This window comes from Chrysemys picta, chromosome 12 (genome assembly GCF_011386835.1).
Source record: "Chrysemys picta bellii isolate R12L10 chromosome 12, ASM1138683v2, whole genome shotgun sequence".
NCBI lineage: Eukaryota > Metazoa > Chordata > Testudines > Emydidae > Chrysemys > Chrysemys picta.
This window is the reverse complement of record NC_088802.1, coordinates 2,292,624-2,310,022: the sequence shown is the minus strand read 5'-3', so window position 1 is coordinate 2,310,022 and position 17,399 is coordinate 2,292,624. Positions and strand designations below refer to the sequence as shown.

The 17,399-nt window shown below is 53.4% G+C and overlaps 1 protein-coding gene across 1 annotated transcript; it reads right to left on the bottom strand.

The window, feature by feature from the left end:
• Positions 1–14,489: 14,489 nt before the first annotated feature.
• LOC135974575 (galectin-1-like) lies at positions 14,490–17,049 on the bottom strand. Its single transcript, XM_065562997.1, has 4 exons — positions 16,970–17,049; positions 16,384–16,463; positions 15,238–15,409; positions 14,490–14,724 (listed from the first exon to the last, which is right to left on the bottom strand). The coding sequence occupies exons 2-4, from the start codon at positions 16,458–16,460 to the stop codon at positions 14,578–14,580; spliced, it is 396 nt and encodes a 131-aa protein (XP_065419069.1). The 5' UTR covers positions 16,461–16,463; positions 16,970–17,049; the 3' UTR covers positions 14,490–14,577.
• Positions 17,050–17,399: the final 350 nt, after the last annotated feature.

Genomic DNA, 17,399 nt, shown 5'->3' with positions numbered 1-17,399 from the left:
TTTATTTGTAAATGGAAGCCATGGCCTGGATGCACAAATGGAGTCAGGAAGCTAAACTTCTGCTGAACCCTGTAGGCACCTAAACTCCCTCAGCACCTACGTATTTGCCATAAACGTTCCCTCCACACCTATGTGTCTACTCTGGGCATGTGTTCTGGTGCCTCCCTCTCATGCCGGGCTCCCTAGTTCCCATCCAACCCCAGAGCGATTCACAAGCCAGGGGAAAACAGGCCTTCATCTGCCTCACTCACCTGCGGGACCCAATCCAGAAGCTTTGCTCAGCGGTGGGAGATCCAAGTTCTAGTCCCCCTGCTCCAATGACTCTTCAATTATTTATCCACCGTGCACCCTTCCCATTAGCTGGCTTAGGTGGCCCCCTGCCTAACCTGCTGGCTTCTGTGAATCGCTGTCTCTGTGCCTGGCTCTCCCCATTCGTTGTATAGGAGCCCAGGGGCCGAACTCAAGCGTGGTGAATGGCAGTGATCTGCCAGACACCTGAAAGTCAGGCGTGGTGACACTCAGCGTCACAGCCCCTCGTTCCTTTCGTGCCCCTGCTCCCAAACCCTGCACAAGCTGAACATGTCATGCAACCACATAAACGCAGAGCAAAGGCTGGATCCGGCCCCGGGCTGCATGTTGGACACCCGGCCTGGTGCCGTTACAGACAGAAATACTTCTCTCCTGTGTCTGCTCCATGGGCCATTGCCTGGGGCTGAGCCCTACAGCTCTGGAGACTCCAGACTCTCCCCCTGACCACAGGTGCTGACTTTACAATGTGCTGGGGGGTGCTCAACCCCTGGCTCTGCCCCAGACCCTGCCCTCAATCCACTTCCTCCTCCAGAGCCCCACTCCTCACCGCCTCTTCCCAGTCCTGCCTCTTCCCTGCCCCGCCTCTCCCCTGAGCACGCCGTATCCTCATTCCCCCTCCTTCCCGCCAGAACCTCGAGCATGCTGTGAAAGAGCTGATTGAGGGAGGTGGGAGGGGAGGGGAGGGAAGGGCAGGCTCTGATCTGCGGGGCCCACCAGCAGGCAGGAGGCATTGGGGGCATGGGGGGAGCTGATGGGGGGCTGCCGGTGGTGCTCAGCACACCCACCATTTCCCTCCTGGGGGTGCTCCAGCCCCGGAGCACCCACAGAGCCAGCGCCTATGCCCCTGACCAGCTCTAATGTTCTCCAATTGAAATGGGCATCTCTCGTTTTGTTCTCAGGACCTGCTGGAGCAGGGCCGGAGAGGAGCTGAGCGGAGCCCTTGGGAGGAGAACGCTCCAGAAGGACCAAACTGAATCCATGGGACCTGCATCTGCTCTGCCCTGAGAACCTGGTGGAAGCTGCAATCCTAGGGGGACATGACGGATGAGTTGAAAGCCCATTTCAGCCCCGCTCTGCAGGACTCCAGAGCCGCAGTAAGGGCAACACAAAACCAAACCCTGACCCGGATCTCAGGCCCGTGGTGCGGGTGTGTCTCCATGATCGGAGAGGGAAGAAGGCGGGAGCGGGAGGAACAAGCAAGTGACCGATAGGGCCGTGGATCGGCCTTCAGCAAGGTCCAACCCAAAGTCAGTGAGTGTGATGAGTTGCACATCACAGCGCAGAGAGTGACTCACCAGCTGGAAGCGTCCAAATCCCGGAGAAGCTGCTTCAACTCAATCCAGCAGGGAGCCCTCGTGTGTGGGGGCAGCGCCAGGATGGCCGACCGCAGTGAGGGAGCAGAGCTGACACTCACCCCAGGGGAGGAGGAATGTGAGATGCGCGTGTGTGACACCGAAGGGGAGCCCCGGTGTCACGTCGCTGAGCCCACAGGGGACGCATGTCTGGCCAGGTTACGCGCCCGCCCCCAGCCGCTGAGCATGAAGACCCTGCAGGAAGCGCGGGACAGACTGGAGCGATGCGGGGAGCTGGGCGAGGAGCTGGGCAGCTGCCTGGACCTCGCCCTGGAGAGGTTCTGCCGGGAGCCCCGGTGTGTGCAGGAGAACACCAGGCTGCTCATCCGCTGCGACGGGGGGGAGCTGGAGTTCATCGCCGGGCAGGGGCAGTGTGAGATCAGCGTCTCCTCCAGCACCGGGGAGCCCCAGTACCTCATTACCGAGAAAACCTGGGACGTGTTTGTGGCTTGGACGAACTCGCACCCAGAACCGCTGAGCATCAAAAACCTGGAGCAAGTTCAAAAGACACTGGAGTCCTGGGGGGCACTGGAGCACTGGGGGGCTCTGGGTGAGGAGCTGAGTTGCTGCTTTGGGGAGGCCATTTCCCAGTTCAGCCGGGAGCCCCCATGTGTGCAGGGGAACGCCAGGGTGGGGATCAGGTGGGATGGAGGGACCCTGGAGTTCCTGTCGGGGGAGGGGCAGTGTGAGATCTCCGTGCACTACCGGGATGGGAGACCCCAATACGATATTGGGGAGCTCCCCGTGCACATGTACCTGGCTCGGTTACGTGCCCGCCCAGAACCACTGAGCGCCGACACCCTGTGGAGAGTGTGGGAAAAACTGGGGTCATGTATGGGGGACAGAGACAATCTTAGAGCCTGTTTTCACTGCGCTTGGGAAAGGTTCTGCCGGGAGCCCCGGTATGTGAAGGACAACGCCACGCTGGTGATCAGGTGCGGCAGGAGGCAGGTCAAGTTCACCTCGGGGAAGGGGGAATGTCAGATCACAGTGCACTATGGGATCCGTAGAGCCCAGTATCGTGTTGCGATGATCCCAGTGCATGTGTACCTGGCTCAGCTACATGACCACCAACAGTCACTGAGCGCTGACACCCTACGGAGGGTGTTGAGTGAACTGGAGTCCTGTCATGGAGAGACTGACACCTTGAGAGCCTGTTTTGACCGAGCCTGGCAGGGTTTCCACCAGGAGCCCCAGTGTGTGCAGGAGAACGCCAGGCTGCTGATCCAGTGGGGCGGGGAGGAGCTGGAGTTTGTCTCCGGCCAGGGGCAGTGTGAGATCTCGGTGCTCCTCGCCGATGGGGAACCCCAGTATCACATCACAGAGCTGGGAGGGGACAGGCCAGTGACTTGGTCACACACCAGCCCAGAGCCGCTGAGCGTCGCAGACCTAGTGAGGGTGCGGGACAGACTGGGGCACTGGGGGGTGCTGGGTGAGGAGCTGAGTGGCTGCTTTGGGGAGGCCATTTCCCAGTTCAGCCGGGAGCCCCAGTATGTGCAGGGGAACGCCAGGATGGGGATCTGGTGGGATGGGGGGAGACTGGAGTTCCTGTCAGGGGACGGGGAATGTGAGATCTCTGTGCGCTGTAGGGTCGGGAGACCCCAGTATGCTATTGGGGAGCTCCCTGTGAACATGTACTTGGATTGGTTACACGACCACCCAAAACCACTGACCGCTGACACCCTATGGAGCGTGTGGGACAAACTGGGGTCCTGTAAGGGGGACAGAGATAATCTTAGAGTCTGTTTTCACTGTGCCTGGGAGGAGTTCAAACGGGAGCCCCAGGGTGTGCAGGAGAACGCCAGGCTGCTGATCCAGTGGGGCAAGAAGGAGGTCAAGTTCACCTCAGGGAAGGGGGAATGCGAGATCTCCGTGCGCTGTGGGGACTGCGGACCCCAGTACTGTGCTGTGAAAATCCCATTGCCTGAGTACTTGACTCGGCTACGGGCCCACCGACCGCCACTGAGCACTGACACCCTATGGAGAGTGTTGAGTGAACTGGGGTCCTGTGATGGAGACACTGGCGCCCTGGGAGCCTGTTTTGACCGAGCCTCGGTGCAGTTCAGCCGGGAACCCCGATGTGTGCAGGAGAACGCCAGGCTGCTGATCCGGTGGGGCGGGGGGGAGCTGGAGTTTGTCTCCGGCCAGGGGCAGTGTGAGATCTCAGTGCTCCACGCCGATGGGAGACCCCAGTATCACATCACAGAGCTGGGAGGGGACAGGCCAGTGACTTGGTCACACTCCAGCCCAGAGCCGCTGAGCGTTGCAGATCTAGAGAGGGTGCGGGACAGACTGGGACGCTGGGGGGGGCTGGGTGAGGAGCTGAGTGGCTGCTTTGGGGAGGCCATTTCCCAGTTCAGCCAGGAGCCCCCGTGTGTGCAGGAGAACGCCAGGATGGAGATCAGGTGGGATGGGAGGAGCCTGGAGTTCCTGTCAGGGAAGGGGCAGTACATGTTCTCTGTTTCCTATAAGGAAGGAAATCCCTGTTACGATCTCCGTGTTGAGACTCTCCCAGTGCACTTGTACGTGGCCCGGTTACGTTCCCGCAAGGACCCACTCAGTGCTGACAGCCTAGTCAAATTTCACACTGATCTGGGTCGCTGTCAGGGAGACACTGCTGCCCCGAGGGCCTGCTTGTACAGAGCCTGGGATGGGTTCAGCCGGGAGCCACGGTGTGTGCAGGAGAACGCCAGGCTGCTGATCCAGTGGTGCGGGGGGGAGCTGGAGTTCATCGCCGGGCAGGAGCAGTGTGAGATTTCGGTGATCTACGCCGATGGGAGACCCCAGTATCACATCACAGAGCTGGGAGGCAACAGGCCAGTGACTTGGTCACACTCCATCCCCGAGTCACTGAGCATCACAGACCTAGCGAGGGTGCGGGACAGACTGGGGGACTGGGGGGTGCTGGGCAAGGAGCTGAGCAGCTGCTTTGGGGAGGCCATTTCCCGGTTCTGCCGGGAGCCCCGGTGTGTGCAGGAGAACACCAGGCTGCTGATCCAGTGGGGCGGGGGGGAGCTGGAGTTTGTCTCCGGCCAGGGACAGTGTGAGATCTCAGTGCTCCTCGCTGATGGGGAACCCCAATATCACATCACAGAGCTGGGAGGGGACAGGCCAGTGACTTGGTCACACTCCAGCCCAGAGCCGCTGAGCGTTGCAGATCTAGAGAGGGTGCGGGACAGACTGGGACGCTGGGGGGCGCTGGGTGAGGAGCTGAGTGGCTGCTTTGTGGAGGCCATTTCCCAGTTCAGCCGGGAGCCCCCGTGTGTGCAGGAGAACGCCAGGATGGGGATCCGGTGGGGTGGGGTGAGCCTGGAGTTCCTGTCGGGGAAGGGACAGTGTGAGATCTCCGTGCACTACAGGGACGGGAAACCCTGGTATGATATTAAGGAGCTCCCCTTTCAAATGTACCTGGATTGGTTACGCACCCACCCAGACCCACTGAGCGCCGACACCCTACGGAGAGTGCGGGACAAACTGGGGTCCTGTAAGGGGGACAAAGCCAATCTTATAGCCTGTTTTGACTGTGCCTGGAAGGGTTTCCACCAGGAGCCCCAGTATGTTCAGGAGAACGCCAGGCTGCTGATCCAGTGGGGCAGGAGGCAGCTCAGGTTCACTTCCGGGAAGGGGGAATGTGAGATCTCTGTGCGCTATGGGGCCAGCGGAGCTAAGTACTGTGTTGGGAAGATCCCAGTGCATTTGTGTGATAAATGAAGTGGGGGGCAGAGCTCCTTGTTATGGACACCTGCCAGCCAGCAGCTATAAAATCCCTCTTAGTGACTGTTCTCTAATTGCTCTACCCGTAAAGGGTTAAAAAGTCTCAGTGCTCTGCATAGGTAAAAGGAAGTGAGTGGGCAACTGGCCAAAAGAGCTAATGGGAAGGCTAGAACTTTTTAAAATTGAAAAATGACTCCTCTTTTGTCAGTCTGTGGTTGTTCTCCCGGGGCGAGGCAGACAGGACAACTGCTCTGCTGTAAAACGCTTGGGCCAGATATGAAAAAATCATCAGGATCATACCTAGAAACTACTCATTTGCAACCCCAGATATGTAAGTAGATCAGGAAATGTCTAGGGAGACACGCTTAGGTTTATCTCTTTTACTTCTTTATGGCTTGTGGATTTCTCTGTGCTAACCCCAGGTGCTTTTGCTTTGCTTGTAACCTTTAAACTGGACCTCACGAAACTGTTCTTGATGCTTAATCCTTATAGCTGCTCTTTTTAAATCTAGCACTAGCCTGAGTTCCCAGATGTATTTTCTTTCTTTTGTTTTTTAATAAAATTTACCTTTTTTAAGAACAGAATTGGATTTTTGTGTCCTAAGAGGTTTGTGCACATGTTGTTTAATTAGCTGGTAACAACAGCTGATTTCCTTTGTTTCTTTCTCAGATCTTCCCCAAAGGACAGGGTGAAAGGGCTTGAGGGTACCCACAGGAAAGAAATTCCCAAGTGCGTCTTCCTGGGTTCTCAAAGGGGTTCTGCACTTGGGTGGTGGCAGCATCTACCCATCCAAAATTAGAAAAAAGCTGTAACCTTGGGAGTTTAATACAAGCCTGGAGTGACCAGTATTAATTTTTAGAATCCTTGTGGGCCCCCACCATCTGCACTCGAAGTGCCAGAGTGGGGAATCAGCCTTGACAATGTGTACCTGGCTCAGCTATGCGCCCGCCGGCCATCACTGAGTGCTGACCCCCTACAGAGTGTGTTGAGTGAACAGGGGTCCTGTTGTGGAGACACTGGCACCCTGAGGGCCTGTTTTGACCAAGCCTAGCAGGGGATCTGCCAGGAGCCCTGCTGTGTGCAGGAGAACGCCAGGCTGCTGATCCGGTGGGGCGAGGAGAAGCTGGAGTTTGTCTCCGGGCAGGGGGAGAATTTAATCACCATGTGTGAAGGTGAGGAGGGGAGAATCATCCTGTAGGTGTCAGGCTGGTGGCTATGGATTGCTAGACTTCTCCCATAAGCTGAAAAGTATTGGGCAGAGACTAAATATCATAGAATCATAGAACTGGCAGGGACCTCGAGAGGTCATCTAGTCCAGTCCCCTGCTCTCAAGACAGGACTAAGTATTATCTAGACCATCCCCAACAGGTGTTTGTCCAACCTGCTCTTAAAAATCCCCAGTGGTGGAGATTCCACAACCTCCCTGGGCAATTTATTCCAGTGCTTCACCACCCTGACAGTTAAGAAGTTGTTCCTAACATCCAACCTAAACCTCCCTTGCTCCAATTTAAGCCCATTGCTTCTTGTCCAATCCTCAGAGGTTAACGAGAACAATTTTTTTCCCTCCTCCTTCTAACAACCTTTTATGTACTTGAAAACTGTTCTCATGTCCCCGCTCAGTCTTCTCATCCCCAGACTAAACAAACCCAGTTCTTTCAATCTTCCCTTATAGGTCATGTTTTCTAGACCTTTAATCATTTTTGTTGCTCTTCTCTGGACTGTCTCCACAGCCTTCCTGAAATGTGGCACCCTGAACTGGAATACAGATGAGGCCTTATCTGCATGGAGTAGAGCAGAAGAATTAGTTCTCGTGTCTTGCTTACAACACTCCTGCTAATACAGCCCAGAATGATGTTTGCTTTTTTTGCAACAGCGTTACACTGTTGACTCATATTTAGCGTGTGATCCACTATGGCCCCCAGATCCCTTTCTGCAGTACTCCTTCCTAGGCAGTCAATTCCCATTGTGTATCTGTGCAACTGATTGTTCCTTCCTAAATAGAGTACTTTGCATTTATCCTTATTGAATTTCATTCTATTTACTTCAGACCATATCTCCAGTTTGTCCAGATCATTTTGAACTTTAATCCTATCCTTCAAAGCACTTGCAACCCCTCCCAGTTTGGTATTGTCTGCAAACTTTACAAGTGTACTCTCTATGCCATGATCTAAATCACTGATGAAGATATTGAACAGAACCGATCCCTATAGGACCCCACTCGTTATTCCCTTCCAGCATGACTGTGAAACACTGAGAATTGCTCTCTGGGAACGGTTTTCCAACCAGTTCCACACTCACCTTATAGTAGCTCCATCTAGGTTGTGTTTCCCTAGTTTGTTTATGAGACAGTCATGCAAGACAGTATCAAAAGCCTTACTAAAGTCAAGATATACCACGTCTACCACTCCCCCCTCCCCCATCCACAAGGCTTGTTACCCGGTCAAAGAAAGCTATCAGGTTGGTTTGACATGATTTGTTCTTGACCAATCCATGCTGACTGTTACTTATCACCTTATTATCTTCTAGGTGTTTGCAAATTGATTTCTTATTTGCTACATTATCTTTCCAGGTACAGAGTTAAGATAACTGGTCCCAGGTTGTCCTTATTTCCCTTTTTATAGATTATCACTATATGTGCCCTTTTCCAGTCTCTTGGAATCTCTCCCGTCTTCCATGACTTTTCAAAGATAATTGCTAATGCCTCAGATATCTCCTCAGTCACTCCTTGAGTATTCTAGGATGCATTTCATCAGGCCCTGGTGATTTGAAGACATCTAATTTGTCTAAGTAATTTTTTACTTGTTCTTGCCCTATTTTAGACTCTAATCCTACCTCATTTTCACTGGCATTCACTATGTTAGACGTCCAATCGCCACCAGCCTTCTTGGTGAAAACCGAAACAAAGAAGACATTAAGCACCTCTGCCATTTCCACATTTTCTGTTATTGTCTTTCCCCCCTCACTGAGTAATGGGCCTACTCTGTCCTTGGTCTTCCTCTTGCTTCTAATGTATTTGTAGAATGTTTTCTTGTTACCCTTTATGGCTCTAGCTAGTTTGTTCTCGTTTTGTGCCTTGGCTTTTCTAGTTTTGTCCCTTCATACTTGTGTTATTTGTGTATATTCATCCTTTGTCATTTGACCGAGTTTCCACTTTTTGTGGGATTCTTTTTTTGAGTTTTAAATAATTGATGATCTCCTGGTTAAGCCAGGGTGGTCTCTTGCCATACTTCCGTCTTTCCTACACGGTGGGATAGTTTGCTCTTGTGCCCTTAATAATGTCTCTTTGAAAAACTGCCAACTATCTTTAGTTATTTTTCCCTTTAAACTTGCTTCACATGGGATTTTACCTACCAACTCCCTGAGTTTACTGAAGTCTGCCTTCTTGAAATCCATTGTCTCTATTTTGCTGTACTCCCTTCTACCCTTCCTTAGAATGGCAAACTCTATGATTTCATGATCACTTTCACCCAAGCTGCCTTCCACTTTCAAATTCTCAACCAGTTCCTCCCTATCTGTCAAAATCAAATCTAGAACAGCCTCTCCCCAGTAGCTTTCTCCACCTTCTGGAATAAAAAATTGTCCCCAATACATTCCAAGAACTTGTTGGATAATCTGTGCCCTGCTGTGTTATTTTCCCAACAGATGTCTGGGTAGTTGAAGTCCCCCCATCACCACCAAGTCTTGTGTTTTGGATGATTTTATTAGTTGTTTAAAAAAAGCCTCATCCACCTCTTCTCCCTGGTTACGTGGTCTGTAGTCAACCCCTACCGTGACATCACCCTTGTTTTTCACCCCATTTATCCTTACCCAGAGATTTTCAACAAGTCTGTCTCCTATTTCCATCTCAACCTCAGTCCAAGTGTATATATTTTTAATATACAAGGCAAGACCTCCTCCCTTTTTCCCCTGCCTGTCCTTCCTGAGCAAGCTGTACCCTTCTATACCAATATCCCAGTCATTTGGATCATCCCACCAAGTCCCTGTGATGCCAACTATGTTATAGTTGTATTTATTTACTAGCATTTTGAGTTCTTCCTGCTTATTCCCCATACTTATAGAATATCAGGGTTGGAAGGGACCTCAGGAGGTCATCTAGTCCAACCCCCTGCTCAAAGCAGGACCAACACCAACTAAATCATCCCAGCCAGGGCTTTGTCAAGCCTAACCTTAAAAACCTAAGGAAGGAGATTCCACCACCTCCCTAGGTAACCCATTCCAGTGCTTCACCACCCTCCTAGTGAAAACATTTTTCCTAATAACCAACCTAAACTTTCCCCACTGCAACTTGAGACCATTACTCCTTGTTCTGTCACCAGGTACCACTGAGAACAGTCTAGATCCATCCTCTTTGGAACCCCCTTTCAGGTAGTTGAAAGCAGCTATCAAATCCCCCCTCATTCTTCTCTTCTGCAAACTAAACAATCCCAGTTCCCTCAGCCTCTCTTCATAAGTCATGTGCTCCAGCCACCTAATCATTTTTGTTGCCCTCCGCTGGACTCTTTCCAATTTATCCACATCCTTCTTGTAGCGTGGGACACAGTACTCTAGATGAGGCCTCACCAATGCCAAATAGAGGGGAATGATCATGTCCCTAGATCTGCTGACAATGCCCCTACTTATACAGACAAAAATGCCATTAGCCTTCTTGGCAACAAGGGCACACTGTTGACTCATATCCAGCTTCTCATCCACCGTAACCCCTAGGTCCTTTTCTGCAGAACTGCTGCCTAGCCATTCGGTCCTTAGTCTGTAGCAGTGCATGGGATTCTTCCGTCCTAAGTGCAGGACTCTGCACTTGTCCTTGTTGAACCTCATCAGATTTCTTTTGGCCCAATCCTCCAATTTGTCTAGGTCCCTCTGTATCCTATCTACCACTCCTCCCAGTTTAGTGTTGTCTGCAAACTTGCTGCAGGTGCAGTCCATGCCATCCTGGAGATATTGAACAAAACCAGCCCCAGGACCGACCCTTGGGGCACTCCGCTTGATACCGGCTGCTATCTAGACATGGAGCCATTGATCACTACCCCTTGAGCCCGACGATCTAGACAGCTTTCTGTCCACCTTATAGTCCATTCATCCAGCCCATACTTCTTTAACTTGCTGGCAAGAATACTGTGGGAGACCGTATCAAAAGCTTTGCTAAAGTCAAGGAATAACACGTCCACTGCTTTCCCCATATCCACAGAGCCAGTTATCTCATCATAGAAGGCAATTAGGTTGGTCAGGCATGATTTACCCTTGGTGAATCCATGCTGACTGTTCCTGATAATCTTCCTCTCCTCTAAGTGCTTCAGAATTGACTCCTTGAGGACCTGCTCCATGATTTTTTCAGGGACTGAGGTGAAGCTGACTGGCCTGTAGTTCCCCAGATCCTCCTTCTTCCCTTTTTTAAAGATGGGCACTACATTAGCCTTTTTCCAGTCATCCGGGACCTCCCCCGAACACCATGAGTTTTCAAAGATAATAGCCAATGGCTCTGCAATCACATCCGCCAACTCCTTTAGCACCCTTGGATGCAGCGCATCCGGCCCCAGGGACTTGTGCTCGTCCAGCTTTTCTAAATAGTTCTGAACCACTTCTTTCTCCACAGAGGGCTGGTCACCTCCTCCCCAAAACAGCAGAACTAAAATTCATTTGCAAATTTAACACCATTAATCTGGGCTTGAATAGGGACTGGGAGTGGCTGGCTCATTACAAAAGCAGCTTTTCCTCTCTTGGAATTGACACCTCCTCATCTATTACTGGGAGTGGACTACATCCACCCTGATTGAATTGGCCCTGTCAACACTGGTTCTCCACTTGTGAAGTAACTCCCTGCTCTCCATGTGTCAGTATATAATGCCTGCATCTGTAACTTTCACTCTATGCATCCGAAGAAGTGAGGTTTTACTCACGAAAGCTTATGCCCAAATAAATCTGTTAGTCTTTAAGGTGCCACCAGACTCCTTGTTGTTTTTGTAGATACAGATTAACACGGCTACCCCCTGATACTCCTCCCCATACTGTGCTGCCCAGTGCAGCAGTCTGGGAGCTGACCTTGTCTGTGAAGACAGAAGCAAAAAAAATCATTGATTACATTAGCTTTCTCCACATCCTCTGTCACTAGGTTGCCTCCCTCATTCAGCATTTCCTTGACTTTCTTCTTGTTGCTAACATACCTGAAAAAACCCTTCTTGCTACTCTTAACATCTCTTGCTAGCTGCAATTCCAAGTGTGATTTGGCCTTCCTGATTTCACTCCTGCATGCCTGAGCAATATTTTTATACTCCTACCTGGTCATTTGTCCAGTTTTCCACTTCTTGTAAGCTTCTTTTTTGCGTTTAAGATCAGCAAGGATTTCACTGTTAAGCCAAGCTGGTCGCCTGCCATATTTACTATTCTTTCTACACAGAGGGATGGTTTGTTCCTGCAACCTCAATAAGGATTTTTTAAAATACAGCCAACTCTCCTGGACTCCTTCCCCCCTCATGTTATTCTCCCAGGGGACCTTGCCCATCAGTTCCCTGAGGGAGTCATACTTCTCACATTAGTATACAGATAATCTAAGATACTTATTTGATTACCCACCCCCTGCCCAGTTCTGTCTTGTCTCTGCTCTAACAGCACATGCTCCCCCCAGATTCTTACCCTTCTCCCAGGTCTCCATGGTTTTGACTTACCTGTGGGCTTTGGTCACTTGCCCCTGTTGAACCTAGTTTAAAGCCCTCCCCACTAGGTTAGCCAGTCTGTAGCCAAATATGCTCGTCCCCTTCCTCAATAGGTGGACCCCATCTCTGTTGAGCAGTCCTTCTTCCTGGAACAGCATCCCGTGGTCAAGGAAGCTGAAGCCCTCCTGGCGACACCATCCTCACAGCCAGGCATTCACCTCCAGGATGCATCTGTCTCTGCCGAAGCCCCTACCCTTGACTGGAAGGATCAAAGAGAACACCACCCACGCTCCCAACTCCCTCATCCTTATTCCCAGAGCCCTGTAGTCCCTTCTGATCTGCTGGGGGTCATACTTTGCAGTATCATTAGTGCCCACATGGATGAGTAGCATGGGGTAGTAGTCAGAGGGCCGGATGATCCTCAACAATCCCTCCATAACATCTCGAATACGGGACCCTGGCAGGCAGCATACCTCCCAGGATGCCATGTCAGGGCTACAGATGGGTGTCTCCATCCCCCTCAGAAGAGAGTCTCCAACCACCATTACCCTACATTTCCTCCTGGGAGTGGTGGCTACGATCCTCCCAGCCTTGGGGGTACATGGCTCCTCCTCTGGGGTGATTCCTCATCTCTCATTGCCAGGGCAGCATGACAGTTTTCCATCACCATGGTGGGTGGGTGGGGAGTAGGGGTGGAGCACTGCCTGCTGCCAGAAGTAACCAGCAGCCAGTGTCCTCCCTGTACCAGAGCCTTTTCCTCCTCCCCCGGGGTGGTGTGACAGCAGTCTGCTCTAGCTGGATAGCACCCTGAGCCTGGGATGTCTCCACATCTGCCACCTCCTTCCTGAGAGATTCCCCCAGCAGGCACCTCTCACACTGGATGGTCCCCCTAGCCTGGCTTTCTGTGAGTGGGAAATGCAGGCCACAGTGTCTGCAAATCCACACCAGGATCTGGGTAGAACCCAACCAGGGGTGCTTATCTGTCTGGATACAGGTGCAGCGCATCTAGGTACGGTGGCCACATGGGGGCTTTAATCCAAAGCTCTTTGCTGCATGTGAGGTAACTTGCAGGATGCAATAATGCCCACACGCAGCCTGGTCTGTTTTCAGTTTGCAGTGTAGGAACACAGAGCACTACAAGTACAACATTCTCTAGGTGTTTTTGTAAAACCCTGTGAATTATTTCTTATTTAAAAGGTTTTTCTGTTTCATAATAAAAACTATTTACAAGCTGCCCATTAGGAGGCCTGATTACATTTAACTCAGGGTTTGTCTTCAGGGGGCAATTGAAAACAGGTAGCTGCATTTACTAAGGCTATGTCTACACTAGCCCATTTATCAGTAAAATGTTATGTTGGTCAGGGGAGGGGGAGAGAAATCAGCCCTCACCAACACAAGTTTCACTGAGAAAAGCGCCGGTGTGGACAGCGCTACCTCACCCAGAGACTCTTTCAGTCTGAAATTGATTCATTCCCCATGAATCAAGCTCACCACTCCCCCCCAAAATGTTCCTCTGCACCCCCCAGACATTTGAGGGTTCAGGTCAGTCCTGCCCAGCAGGGCTTGGGGAGAGAGCACCACCTCCAGCCCCCACAACTCATCTCAGCAGCCCACCCAGTCTGGTTGGGGGGGGGGCACCAAAAATTGCAGCATCACTGCAGAAGAGACATTATCTGCCCCATCCCAGCCTTACGAGGTTGCCTCACAGCCATGGACTCCAGGAGCAGGCAGCAGCTGGCCAAGGAGACACCGCAACTCTGCTCCTCCACCACCACCCCCAACACTTCAGCAGCAGGGCCAAACAGAAGGCACAAACGGGGGGGCACGTGGCACACCCCCCACCTCCTATGTGTCTGCTCTGAATGCAGGTGAGCAGTGAGGTTTTTTCCCTCCATACTATTTTGCAAAGCCCCTGTGCAGTGTCTATGGACCCCTGGGGCCCACAGACCCCAGTGTGAGAACAGCTGGTTTGGGCAGTGGGACATGTTCCCTTCTAGATGGCCTGGCTCTAATCAGGCCCCAGGGTGGGGGGGAAAAATGGGACCTTGTTCCTCAAGGGGCTACTAGACAGTGAGAAGGTAAAGATAAAAAAATTCAAAGTGGGAGAGGAGAAGGTGAAAAGGGTGCAACCCCCTTTCCTCTCTCTCCATTTTCCCTTACCATGGCAAGGAGAGAACCCAGGAGTCCTGGCTCCCAGCCCCCCCCATCCCATAATCCCCAGACCCCACTCCCCTCCCAGAGCCAGGGAGGGAACCCAGGAGTCCTGGCTCCCAGCCACTAGACCATGTTCCAGTATTGCACCCCTAGATTCCTCCATCCTCTATACAAGTCCCAGAGGGATCCTTGTCCCCAAAGGAGAATCCCCCCCACAAACACAGGTCTAGCGCCCCCTGCCTGCCTGGCCTCCACCCAGCCAGGCTGCACTGGGGTGAATAACGAGCCCAGGGACAGCGCAAGGTGACGAGCAGATTCATGTTTATTGGTAGGTTTTTAACTCCCCATGGAGGGGGCGGAGCCATCAGGGAAGGGGAGGAGCCAGCAGGAAAGGGGTGGAGCTACTTGAACTTGATGGACTTGACCCTGAAGTCTCCCTCCACTGAGAAGAATTCAACAGCCTCCAGCCCCAGCCGGTTGGGGAATTTCAGCTGCTGCTCCCCCGGCAGCGCCACCGTCAGCTCCTGGGCATTGAAGGAGATGCAGACCTGGGGGAGGAGCCAGAGGGTGAGGGGTGGAGCCAGAGACACCTGCTCCCTACAGGGTTAAATATCATCCCAACCTTACACCCCCCACCCCCCCCCTCACATCCCAAGCAGGACTGGAGACATCCCCACTAGCAATAGACTCATCTGCTCAAGATGGGGTGGCTGCAGTCTTCCCCACACAGTGCCCTGCCTCCTCCCCCTCGTTCAGCTGACCCCAGCAAACGGGAGCTGTGATTTTCCCCCACAGTCCCCCAGAGATGGAAGAAGGCTGCCCTCAAAGAGAGGGATCTACCCTCACCCCACAATGCCCTGCCCCCCGCCCATCTCACATCATGAACAGGAGCTGTGATCTTCCCCCAAACAGTACCCATCACCCCACCCTAGCTAGGAGAGAAGAGGGCTGTGTTTGCTACCAAGGAGCTCAAGATTCATACACACACACACACACACACACAATCAGTCCACCCCACAGAGGGAGAGCTGGGATCTCCCGCCAGGCAGTGCCCCCCTCACCTTGGTGTCCTGCCCCGGCTGGAAGGGGAAGTCCAGCTCCTGCTGCTCCTCCCCCCACTCCCCACCCTGCAGCGAGTTGCAGATGATGATGCGGGCGTCCCCGTGGCTCTCGAACCGGGGGTTGAAGTGAAGGGCCAGGTCTGAGCCAGCCCGGCCCATGTTCAGGGCAAAACTGGAGGGGAGAGAGACAGGCTGGGACCCGCTGCCTGGGCCAGGCAGCTTCCCCAGGGGCCAGCGGGGATCCCACCCCAGGGCCCCCCCACAAACAGGGACAGCTACTTGCTTTGCATTGTGGGAAGCCTCCAGCCACCCCTGTGCCATGCAGAGCATCATGGGAAATTCCTCATCATCCCCTGCTGCCCTGCACCATGGGAAAATCTCCCAGAATTCCCTCTGCTCGATTTGTTGCACTGGTGGAAGCTTCCCAGCATCCTCTGGGACAGTGCTGCATCATGGAGCCCCCTGCAGTGACATGTGTTGCATCATGGGAATTCTCCAGCATCCCCTGCTGTCACCCCCACAGGCTCTGGGTCACAGGCTAGTCTCCCAGAATCCCCTGGGAGAAAGCCACAGCCCTGCTGCCTTGTGGGAAAGTTTCCCACCATCCTCAGCAGCAGGGTCACCTGCTGGGCATCACCTGGGAGCTTCCCACATTGCACCAGCCTATGGCACAGCTTTCCCAGCATCGCCTCTGCCGCCCTCCGGCCCCTTCCCAGGGTGGAGAGGAGCATCAACGGGCCCAACGCAGCCCCAGTCCCCCTGCAGCCCAGGCCCCCCAGTCTGTGGGGCTCTGTCCCACTGAGCTCACCCCATGCAGGGGTTGAGAGCCAGCCCCACAGAAGGGGCTGGGGCCATAGACACCTCAGGGGTCAGTCCTGGGGAGACCATCCCCCATCCCATGGGGGAGTCCACTGGTACACACCCCATCCCCACAGCTCCCCCTGAAGGGGGTCAGGGCAGAGGCAGGGGACCCTGGAGGATTCAGGGGGGTCTGAGGATGCAGATCCAGGACTGAGATGCCTTCAGGGAGATGTATAGGTCCCAGAGACTCCCCCACTGTGCTGTTGGGGGGCAGGGGAACCCCAGCATTGCCCCCCAGGGATCAAGTTAACCCTTCCCTCCTCACACCCATCAGCCCAGACTCACCTCTTGGCATCCGGCAGCACCATCCCCTTCACGGCGATGCACTCGCCGGGCTGGACCTTCAAGTGGGTCAGAACCATCCCCTGGGGGTGGGGGAAAGGTGAGCACCCCCAGTCACTCCCACCACCCCTTCCCACAGGGGGCAGAGACCCCAATCCAGCCCTAGAGCAGGGACTGGCTGGCTCAGGGGGACCAGGAATAGGGCCTGTCCCCTCTAGGGGGCACTAGATGGGGAGCAGACAAGGAAGATGAATTTCACACAAGGTTGCAGGTGACAAAGCTGTGACCCCTCCAGCCCACTACACCTGCCCCCCCACAACATCACCCTCCCCCAACCTCAGGGAACTCACAGCTTCCCAGTCACCAGGTGGGGCTTGGCTACCAGGAGACAGACTCAACTCCCCAATACAGACAGGGGGCAGGACTAGGGGTCAACCCACCCACCCCCCCCCCCACACACACACACACACACACACACACACACACACAGGGAGAGGAATTAAAGATACCCCCAGTACCCAGCAACCCCCTGCCATCAGGCCTCCAGCCCCACATATCAACCAATCTTTTCCCACAGCTCTCATCTTACCCCCAGAGAACCAGCCTTAACACCCCTCTGCTTCCACAACTCACACACTCCATTATAACTACTCCAGACACAACACCCAGTTCCAACCACCATAGGGGCTTAGCCCAACCATGAGCTTTAAATAGCTGGGACACCCCCCTTGGGACCAATCAGGCATCCCAAGCCCTAAAGAACTGACCAATCAGAGAGGAGAGGGGTGTGGCCAGGGGAACCTTGAGCTCCAGCTGTCTGGGTGGGCTGGGCCAATCACAGTGGAGCTCATATTCCCAGCTAGGGAAGAGCAGAAAAGACCAATGTATTAGACAGATGGTGTCTAGGGCCCGGACCCCTTTCATTCCCTGGCCAATCAGAAATGGAGCCTTTTGCAAACTGATGAAGAAACTACAATTCCCAGCATTCCTAGCTCCCAACTCCCAGCCTGCCTTGGGAG